Source organism: Drosophila suzukii (assembly GCF_043229965.1).
Source record: "Drosophila suzukii chromosome X unlocalized genomic scaffold, CBGP_Dsuzu_IsoJpt1.0 scf_Xc, whole genome shotgun sequence".
Taxonomy (NCBI): domain Eukaryota; kingdom Metazoa; phylum Arthropoda; class Insecta; order Diptera; family Drosophilidae; genus Drosophila; species Drosophila suzukii.
The window spans coordinates 829,789-840,589 of record NW_027255894.1 but is presented as its reverse complement, the minus strand read 5'-3'; the positions used below and the strand labels follow the sequence as shown (position 1 = coordinate 840,589).

At 47.0% G+C, this 10,801-nt stretch overlaps 1 protein-coding gene across 1 annotated transcript; it reads left to right on the top strand.

Moving 5' to 3' along the window:
* Window positions 1–541: 541 nt before the first annotated feature.
* LOC139353871 (uncharacterized protein DDB_G0285291-like) lies at window positions 542–3,414 on the top strand. Its single transcript, XM_070998094.1, has 3 exons — window positions 542–730; window positions 2,895–3,301; window positions 3,399–3,414. Exons 1-3 carry the CDS (start codon window positions 542–544, stop codon window positions 3,412–3,414), a joined length of 612 nt encoding a protein of 203 aa, XP_070854195.1.
* Window positions 3,415–10,801: the final 7,387 nt, after the last annotated feature.

The window sequence follows — 10,801 nt, the reverse complement described above, 5'->3', positions numbered from 1 at the left end:
AGATGTAACGCATCAAAATGAAGCAGTAAAAAGTGGACCCATTGATATACGAATTGAGATTAAAACACAAAGTAATATCCCTTCAAAAACATCTGCATACTGTCTCATAATTCATGATAAATTATTCGAATATACACCGCTATCAAACGAGGTTAGAAAAATATTATAAATATATATATATATACAATGTACGTATATGTGAATATTTTTTCTATTGCGTTCTCTGTGAGAATGCAAGCAAGCAAGCAAGCATTAGTAGCAAGTCGAACTGCAAGCTAGAAACTACAATCAAAACGAGAATAAAAACCAAATAAAAAAAATATAAAAAATAAAAATAAAAATGTTGCGAATAATAATCATTGTAATTATTTTATTATTCGGTTGCAATTTCGGGGAGGGAAACTGTAATCCTATTCCGAATCCTGAATTTGCTTCTATTCTGAATATCACCAATAGTATCAATACAAATACAAAAAGTGTAGAATTTAATATAACATTATCGAACAACGAGGTGTTAAAAGTAAACCTCTCATTAGAATTTATGAGACAACCATCATCAACACCACCACCACCACCACCACCACCACCAACCACAACAATAAAACCCAGTGAGTGGGTGGAATTGATAACTGAATCGTCAACACCAACACCACCAGCAGCTGCACCACCAACATCAACAGCTAACGATGAGGACAATGCCGAGGATAATATTAAAGTTACGGTTGATCAAGTAATCGAATTGTTTCAAGCAAACCTAATAGAAAAGGAGAAAAGTATTGGAGGAATACTGAATGCAACAGTACCATTCTATAGGCACTTTAATCTCCAATATAAAGAGTCGGCTATATCAATTCGTTGTTTGTATAAAAGCAATTATGAGAAGAGAACACTAAATATAAAATGCAATCAATATATTGAGACAATCATTATTGAACGTTTATTAGCAAACGGTGAGGTAGAACAAACATTTGTTGAAAAAAACCCCAACACCCTGAAGAACATTATCCTCAACGAAGACATCAACAACTATATACAAACTGAGACGATGACAATCACTTGAGAGAGAGAGAGGGGCACGCGCTAGAAGTCGATTACAACACACAAACAAACAGACGCAGCCAATAAACGATAATCAGTGGAGAGCCGGAGCCCCGAGAGAAAGAGAGCAGACAAAAAAAACTTTTTTAATCTTTTTTTATACTTATACCTATATATATTTATATACACATACTTTATTCATGCATTTACTTACTAGTGTTGTTGTTGTTGTTACTAAGCTATCAGCCCAAAACAAATGCAGCTAATACTCAATAATCAGTAGAGAGAGCCAAAGCCAGAGCCCGAGAGAGAGAGACGTCAAATAAAAAATTTATATTCTTTATACCTATATATTATACATGCATTCATGCATTTTTTTACTTTAATCACAATTCTGTAAAACTAGTCTTTAAGCATTCACCTACAGGGAAAGTATATAATCGCATAATAAAAATTAATAATAAATACACAAAATAAAAATAATTATGGTTTTGATATTATTATTTGTACTTGGAATCCTCGTTGGAATAGCGTCAGTAAAAAGCGAATATGATATCAAAAAAATTCCCTACCAAACGGAAATTAAATACTCTAGTTTTGATCTCGTTGTAAACGAAACATTGACTGTCAAAGTAAATTTAATTTTTGAACTCAATACCGCATTTGTGGAAGTGATTCGAGAGAGCAGCAGCAGCAGCAGCAGCAGCAGCAGCAGCAGCAGCAACAACAAAAATCAAAATGATATTAGATTTAAACGAGATTTGGTACTATTCGAACATATGCCTCTTACTTTCCCCACGATCGATGAGGTAGTTGAAAATTTCCGCCGAGAGTTAATTAGAAAAGAAGAGGATATTGGTGGAATAATTGACTCACCCGCTGTAATTTGTAGATATTTCAAATTAAAATACTTGAGAAGTATTGTCAATATTCGATGCAATTATCATAGCGATTTCGAAAATAAAACATTACGAATTTTTTGTCATCACTATAATGCTGTAAGCAATACCAATGAGCGAAACCTGATAGAGAAAAATTATTTTTTTGAACGAGACTTTAACAACGATGAGGGAGATGATTATTACGATAAAGCCAACCCCACCAACCTTCAGTTAGAGAGACACATCGGAACGTATAACATTAATGATTATCAACAGGTTTTGCATATGAATATTCAATAATAACAACACACAAAAAAAATAATGACATTTACAAAAAAAATTATTGATTTTATTCAAAATTATCTACACATTCTGTCGCCCGAGGATAAAGAAACTCTCCAAAGTATACATATGCGATTAGAACATATTAAAAATTTAAATATTACCTTTAATCAAATGGAAACGAATAAAGAGATGAGTACAACTTATGTTGCTGCTGCTGATGATGTAGTAGATTGTGAAAAAGAACAACATTTCAAGTACATACAACAAAAATTGGTTGATGAACATGACGCATTACAAATTATGACTTCCTATCAAATTTTGTAAGTATACTACTTATAAATATATATATATATCAGTTATTTTATTTGTTATATATATATTTCAGATCATCATCATCATCATCGTCAACATCTAGTATATCCGAACAATAAGTGGGAGGCTTCCTGTGTTGTTTGTGTGTGTGTGTGTGTGTGTATTATAGAGCGAGAGATTGTAAAAAGGAAAACAAAGAAAATGGGAGGGAAAATTAAGGCGAGATAGAATGTAATATATAGTATATAGATTCAGCTATAAAATTGAGTGTATGTTGGTCAGTAGATTTAGTATGTTGAAAATTATTCTCGAGTCTCTCTCTCTCAAGCATTTCGAACAAAAAAAAAATGCATTTTCGCGTATTCCTATTACTGTTAGTATGCGCAGTCGCTAAAATCACTTCAAATCAAACAACAACAACAACAACAACACCACAACCCCCGACAACAACAGAAACAGCAACAACAACAACAACAACAACAACAACACAAACAACAACCAGCACCAAAGAACCAGACTCATCAGCAGCAGCAGCAGCAGCAGCAGCAGCAGACAACACAACATCAGCAACACAAACAACAACCAGCATCAAAGAACCAGACTCATCATCAGCAGCAGCAGCAGCAGCAGCAGCAGACAACACAACAGCAGCAACACAAACAACAACCAGCATCAAAGAACCAGACTCATCAGCAGCAGCAGCAGCAGCAGCAGCAGCAGCAGCAGCAGCAGCAGCAGCAGCAGACAACGATGACATTTCAAAAACATCACTTGTACCAAAATATGTCTATCATATTAACATTACTATTATATTTTTATTATTGCTTTTGTTAGTCTATCTTGCAATTGTAATATTTCAAATAATCTTTTCTTGTTATATAGACTGCATCAAAGTTGAGATGACTGAAGATACAGCATCACCAGTTCGAAATAATAATAATAATTACGAACTTAATAATGCATATTGTACTCAAAATATTTAAAAAACAAAAAAAAAAAATTAGAAATAAATTAAAATACTAATCTTTCATATTGTGGTGAAACTAAAAAAAAAAAATCGTATTTAATATTGGGGGTGAGCGGGAGGGAGGGCGGGAGGGAGAGCAGGAGGGAGGGCGGGAGGGAGAGCGGGAGGGAGAGGGAGAGCGAGAGCGGGAGGGAGGGCGGTAGGGAGAGCGAGAGCGGGAGGGAGGGCGGGAGGTAGAGCGAGAGCGGGATTTTTTTTTATCACCCACTTGTTGTGCAGTTGAGGAATTTAAATCACCCACTCAGCCAATAAATTTAAAACACTTTATTTCTTCGTTATCACAAGAAGAAAAAAAATACAAAAAATAAAAATACATACTTTGTATTGCAAGTGATTGTGTGTGTGTTTTTTTTTTTTTTTTTTTTTGTGTTAGTGGTGGTTTAAAGCATCGAAAGCCAACTCGGAGCTGAACTAGCTTGCCGAAGTCTGGGACTCTAACCCAGTAAAAACTCCACCCCCTCCCCGCTTCCCCGGCGGTACTGCCGTTAGGTATTACTTCGCCGGGGGGGGAATGCCCTTAGGGCTCTCTAGGATTCTATCCTATTGGAATTTCGCAGTCTTTCTGCGATGCGCAGTTTTTTGAGTACTATTGTGGCCATGTTGCAAACCGCAGACCAATTTACTTCTGATTCAAGCATAATGTCTACCAGGTTACAAGCGGCTGGCGTCCTCCCAACCCTTATGCTCAGATCTCTTCGTTCATTTTCGAATCTCGGACAGACAAAAAACACGTGTTCTGCGTCTTCATTATCCGACTCGCAGAGTGGGCAGTGCGGATAACGTTCATGCTTAAACCTATTCAGATAGTATTTAAAGCATCCATGTCCCGTCAACAGTTGCGTTAAGTAGTAGTCCACATGTCCATGCTTCCGTCCCAGCCATCTCTGCAGTTCTGGGATAAGCTTATACGTCCATCGTCCTTTGCTACTATTTACCCACCTCTCTTGCCACTTAGCAATGGTGAGTTCTCTGCACCTTTTCCGTACGGATTCTGCAGTTGCGACCCCTGTGCTGCCCGCGCGGATGTTAGCTGATTCCACTGCCAGCAGATCAATCGGTATGCCTCCCGATATTACCAGCGCCGCGTCATGGGATACCGTGCGGAACGCACAGCATACCCGTAGTGCACACAATCTCTGCACGGAGTCGCCGTCTTGCATATAACTTCCATTTTTTGTGGCTCGAGCCCATATGGGAGCAGCGTACATCAGCGTCGATGTGACAGCACTAACCAGTAATCTACGTCCTGGTTGCCTTGGTCCCCGAGTGTTCGCCATAATTCGCGATATCGCGGCCGCGGTCCTACTTGCCTTGCCACTAGCGTACGCTAGATGTTCTTTGAAAGAAAGCCGGTGGTCGATCATGACGCCCAAGTATTTTAGGCTTGGGCGCGATGTAATTGTGGCTTCTCCAATTTTGATAGTAGCTGCCTCCACTTTCTGCCTGCTACTTATCAGGACTGCTTCAGTCTTGTGCGCTGCCAAGGCGAGTCCCTTGGAGTCGAGCCATGCGCTTGCTCTTTTCCCCGCTTCATTGCAGATTTCTTCCGCATCTGGAAGTTTCTTTGCCGTAACCACTATGGCCACGTCATCCGCGAAACCAATGAGTCGTGCCCCTTCGGGCATCGTGATCCTAAGTATCCCATCGTACATGACATTCCATAACAAAGGGCCTAGGACTGATCCTTGGGGAACTCCCCCGGTGACCCTGTGGGTCGATTGCCCGGAATCAGTATCGTACAGGAGCAGGCGGCCTTCAAAGTAGCTCGCTATTACTCTCTGTATATACACTGGTACATTTAAGTTGCTCAGTGCATTTAGTGTGTGGTGCCAGCTGGCGGAGTTGAAAGCGTTTTTTACATCCAACGTTGCCGCTAAGCAGTACTGCTTAGTGCCGTACAACCACCTTTTCCCCTCAATGGCTTTATCTGCGATTTCACACAGTATACCGACGGCGTCGATGGTGGATAGCCCCTTCCGAAAACCATACTGCATCTCTGAGAGGCCGTTGGTTTCGGCAAGGGCACCTTCTAGCCGGGAGTGGATTATTCTTTCGAGAATTTTACCCACCGTGTCCAGCATGCAGAGTGGCCTATACGAAGAAGGCTCCTCCGCGGGTTTTTCCCCCTTTGGTATGAGTGTTTTCCAGCGGCTAGGGAACACACCTTCCGTTAGGCATGCGTTATACATGTCAACGTACTCTTTTGTATTTGCTTTTATGGCAATTTTGAGAACTTTATTCGGGATTCCATCTGGTCCCGGTGCCTTGTCGTCCAGTATTGTCTTCAATACCTGGAGGACTTCTTCGGCACTTGTGAGCTTTATGCTCGCCCTGTTCACGATCAGTGAGGTCCGCGCCATACCTTCTTGCTCTGGGAATAGTGTTTCCACGATCCTTTTTAGGCTGACTGGGCATGTCGGTGATGGCCGACTAAATACCCGCAGCCGTTTTGTGACGAGTTTGTATGCGAAGCCCCATGGGTTGGAGTCTATTTCCTCGCAGATATTGTTAAAGCACCTGCGTTTGCTCTCTTTTATAGTTTTTTCCAGGGCTCGTCTCTTTTCCCTGAAGTATATTTGGAGTGCCTCAAATTCGGGCCTTCCTCTTGAGCGTTGGTATGAGCGTCTTGCCCTGTGGCAGTCTTTCCTGGCTTCCGCAATGGATTGGTTCCACCAGTATGCAGGTCTTCTTCTTGATGGGTTTTTCCCTCTTCTCTGCATAGATGCATCACAGGCTACCTTGGTGTACTCTGCGATGTGGTTTGCCCTTTCTTCAGCTGAGCCGCTTGTGGAGAGGTCCTCGAACAACATCTGTACCATCTCCACGTCTAGCGTTTCTATTTTGTACCCTGGCACGGTCTTAGGGACTCGTGGTGGGCCACTTCTAGAATTTATCGTGCAGATTATTGCTGCATGGTCACTACCCGTGTAGGTGTCACTAACCTCCCAGCTGGAGCCCGAGGCCAATCCAGTGTTCACAAATGTGAGGTCAATGATGGAACTGGTGCCGGCTCTTGAAAAAGTCGGTTTTGTCCCAGAGTTCAGCAGCACTAGGTCAAGTGCGGCGAAGCTCTCGAGTAGCGCCTTTCCCCTCGCGTTGGTTCGGGGGGAGCCCCACTCCGTAGCCCAGGCATTAAAGTCCCCGGCAATTACGGCGGGGCGATTTTCCCGGGCGTCTTCTGCAATCTCTTCGAGCGCAGATGTTGCCTGGGGGAGGCTAAGGCTTGGCGGCAGGTAACAGCTATAGAAAGCTATACCATTCACTTGGGCCCTAGCGAAGCAATTTCCGCATTTTTTCTTGCTAATCTGTCGCCTTGGATTACCGCAGCTCCATATTGCCGATTTTTTGCTATTATTTGTTACCCATTCTCCGGAATTTTTATTCCTGTATTGCTCGCTTATGAGTGCCATGTCTACGTTTTTCTCGATGACATTTTGCTCTAGCAACGATTGGGCAACCTCGCAATGGTTTAGGTGTGTGTGTGTGTGTGTTTTTTTTTTTATATTCATTTATTTCATACAGCTATATACATTATAAGTGAGTTTAAGAACAGAAGTAGGGGGCCGTGGTTGCGCGGTATCACCGCAAGGTATTGCTTCGCGCAATGGTAGCCACCTAGGCTGTTACTTCTCTCCTCTCGTTATCGGTGCGACGCAGCGTTCGCAGTACGCTCGCTGCGTAGGCTGCCGTCGCTTCCCAATTCGCCTCCTTCAGCAGCATGAGGGGCACAAAGGTTTCTGGCCGAACTCTTGCCCCGGTGGTCTCCGTGAGTATCTGGCGGTCATAGCCAAAGCGGCGACATTCAAAAAGGACATGCTGAGCGTCCTCGACAATGCCGCTGCCGCACTCTGGGCAGCCGTCCTCCGTGTCGTGCCCGAAGCGCTTAAGAAAGCTTCGGAAGCAGCCGTGTCCACTCAGCGCCTGCGTGAGGTAAAAATCCACCTGGCCGTGCTTCCTACTTAGCCATGGCTCTATGCTGGGAATGAGCTTGTGCGTCCAGCGACCCTTGCTGGAGATGTCCCAGGCTGCCTGCCAGTTGACGACGCTCTGCATCCTGGCTCTTCTCTTCACCTCGGTCTTGGTACTGCGGTCCGCCTGTTCGCCTGCTAGAGCCGCGCGAATCTCCTTGGCCTCCCGCACCAGTTCACACAGGGGAACTTGGCCAGCGATGACAAGGGCTGCGTCGTCCGAGATCGTCCTGAAGGCACTCGAAATTCTAACGGCGCACAGGCGGTACGTCGAGTTAACACCTCGCATGTAGCTACTCACAGCAGTGGCCTCAGCCCACACTGGAGCCGCGTACAGCAACTGCGACTTGACAACAGTCGCGAGGAGCCTGCGTCTGTCCTGCTTCGGTCCCCTGGTATTCAGCAGGATCCTGCAGAGCGATCCTGTGGTTTCGCTTGCCTTCTTGTTTACGAACTCCAGGTGTTCGCGGTAGGAGAGGCGGGTGTCCAGCATGACTCCCAGGTACCTTATGGCACGCTGAGAAGTTATCGTTGACCCTCCGATCTGTATGTGCGCCGACTCCACTGCTTTCCTGCTTGAAATCAGCACCGCCTCAGTTTTGTGAGAGGCCAGCTCTAGGCCCGCCACTGCGAGCCACTCCTCCACTGCTCGAATTGCGCAGTTTGCAGCTGCCTCCACGGCCGCAACTTCCTTGGCCACCACAACTAGCGCGACATCATCCGCAAAGCCCACAATGTCGGTGCTGCTCGGCAGTGGGAGCTTCAAAACACCGTCATACATCGTGTTCCAAAGCAGAGGGCCCAGTACCGAGCCTTGAGGAACACCGGCTGTCACCTCGTACGTCCTGGGGCCCACAGAGGTATCTAGGACCAACTCCCTTTTGCTGAGGTAGCTGTGCACTACATTCAGCAGGTAATCCGGGATGTTGAAGGACCGTAGTGCCTCGAGTGTCCTCCCCCAATCGGCTGTGTTGAACGCGTTCCGTATGTCCAGCGTGACCACTAGACAATACTTTTTCGTCCCACCTTTCCATCTGGTACCCGCGATGGCTTTAGCAGCAATATTGGTGACCCTCTCTATCGCGTCCAGTGTAGATTTCCCTTTACGGAAACCGTACTGGTTGGAAGACAGTCCACCGGCGTCCTCCATGGCAGCGTTAAGTCTTGTTGCGATGACCCTTTTGAAGACCTTGCCTATAGTGTCCAGCAGGCAGATGGGTCTATAGGAAGAAGCTTCGCCCGCTGGTTTCCCTGGCTTCGGCAGGAGCAGAAGTTTTTGGCGCTTCCACCTGTCGGGGAAGGTCCCTTCCAGCATGCACGTGTTGTAGAGCGATGCTACCACGCCCGGATGGAGGGATAGCAGGGTCTTCACTGCCCTGTTCGGGACCAAATCCGGCCCGGGTGCCTTCTTGCTCTTCAGGTTCCTTGCCGCAGACAATAGCTCCGTCTCCGTGACCGGACATATCTGGCTCCCAAATTGTCGCGTCCATCGGGGGATGCAATGGCGGCGACCCTCTGGAAACAGCACTTGGACAATGCCTTCCAGGACCGCTGGGTCAGTAGGCGACCTGTTGCCGGCACTCAAACGCTTGACCACCGTCTTGTAGGCTCTTCCCCATGGGTCGTTTTCCAGCTCGTCACAGAGCTTGAGGTAGCTCTCCCTCTTGCTGTCCCGAATCGCCAGTTTGAGTGCCTTCTTTGCGCTCTTAAAGCTAGAGTTGCAGGCAGAAAGGTTTGCGGTGCCTCTCGCCCTTTGGACTAACCTCCTGGCTCGAAGGCAGGTCCTGCGCAAGCTAGCGATTTCCTCGCTCCACCAGTACACTGGCGCGTGGTGCTTCCGAAAGGTCTTACGCTGCTGCATGCTTTGGTCACAGGCTTCCTCCAGTCTGGCTGCCAATTTGTTCGCTGCTACATCTGCCGAGTCCAGCTCAGATACAGCCAATCCCTCCAGTGCGCTGGCGAAGGTCTGTGTCCTAAAGGTGTCCTGGCGGTAGGCTTTTCTTGGCCCGGTCATCGGCTGGCTTTGGCACGGTGGACCGCCAACTGTCAGCAGGATGGCCTCATGGTCGCTGGCCGTGAACACCTCGCCTATCCTCCAGCGTGTGCTACGGGATAACGAGCTGCTCGCGAACGATAGATCGATGATTGAACCGGCCCCAGCTCTGTTGAAGGTGTGCTGGGAGCCCTCGTTCAACAGGACGATGTCCAGAGACGCAATTGCTTCAAGGATGGTGCGCCCCCTGGCGTTGGTATAGAGGGAGCCCCATTCCTCGGCCCAGGCGTTAAAGTCGCCTCCGATCACCACGTTGCTCCTTCCTCTTAGGTCGCTGATCAGCTCGTCCAAGATCCTGCTAAAGGACGTCAGTGATAGACTGGGGGCCAGGTAGCAGCTGTAGATCCATGTGCCGCCTACGTTCGCTCGGACAAATCCCTCTACTGCCATCGTGTCCCGCATTGGTGGAACACTCACGCCGCAGAGCCACAGTGCAGCTTTGCCTGTGCGATCCGTGACCCAATCGCTGCTGTTTTCCACTCTGTATGGCTCACTGAGTATCGCCACCTCAGAACCCAGCTCACGCACCGTCTGCTTCAGGAGGTCCTGCGCGGCCCTACAATGGTTCAGATTTAGCTGAATCAATTGCATGACGGCCGAGGTCTCCCTGTCCCGCTGGTTGTGGCTGGGCAGAGTCTGCTTCCTGCCTGGTGCCTGGTCTCCTTTCTTCCTGCCGCAGAGCAGAATAAACATGAAGGCTCCTTGCTGCACTTGGCTGCCTTGTGCCCTTTTTCGCCACATCTCATGCAGCAATCGCTCCTGTCCACTAGGCTCTTGCAGTTAACTGCAATATGCCCGGATTCCAAGCATTTAAAACATCTTGGGGGGCCTGTTCTTTCGCGGATCCTGCAGATGGTCCATCCAATCCGCACCTCGCCACGATGGAGGACGGTTTTCCCCAGGGAGTAGGGCAAGCTGATCACAGCTAGCTGCGACTCCGCGTAGCCTCGACGCAGACTCCGAACTCTGATGCGCTCCGCGTCGATACCATACTGGCTCGCAATCGCAGCGCAGATTTCCTGCTCCGTCGCGATGGAGTCGATGTCTCGTATCTCCAGAACGAGCAGTTTGGTCTCATCCGACATGGCTCGCACTGACGCTGCGTCGCCTAGCACCCTCGCAATGCTCTCCTTCATGGCTTCTGCACTTTCTGCGCTGCCTTTGGCCACCTCGAGCAGTAGGTTGCCGTTAATGGTGCGGCGTACCTTGGATACACAGCTTCCCAAGTCCGACAGCT

Bases quoted from the DNA above. Each gene is read 5' to 3' on its own strand.
- LOC139353871 (XM_070998094.1), top strand. From the start codon at position 542: ATGAGACAACCATCATCAACACCACCACCACCACCACCACCACCACCA. The intron at 731-2,894 runs GTAATCGAATTG...TATTACTGTTAG, and splicing joins TTAAAGTTACGGTTGATCAA to TATGCGCAGTCGCTAAAATC.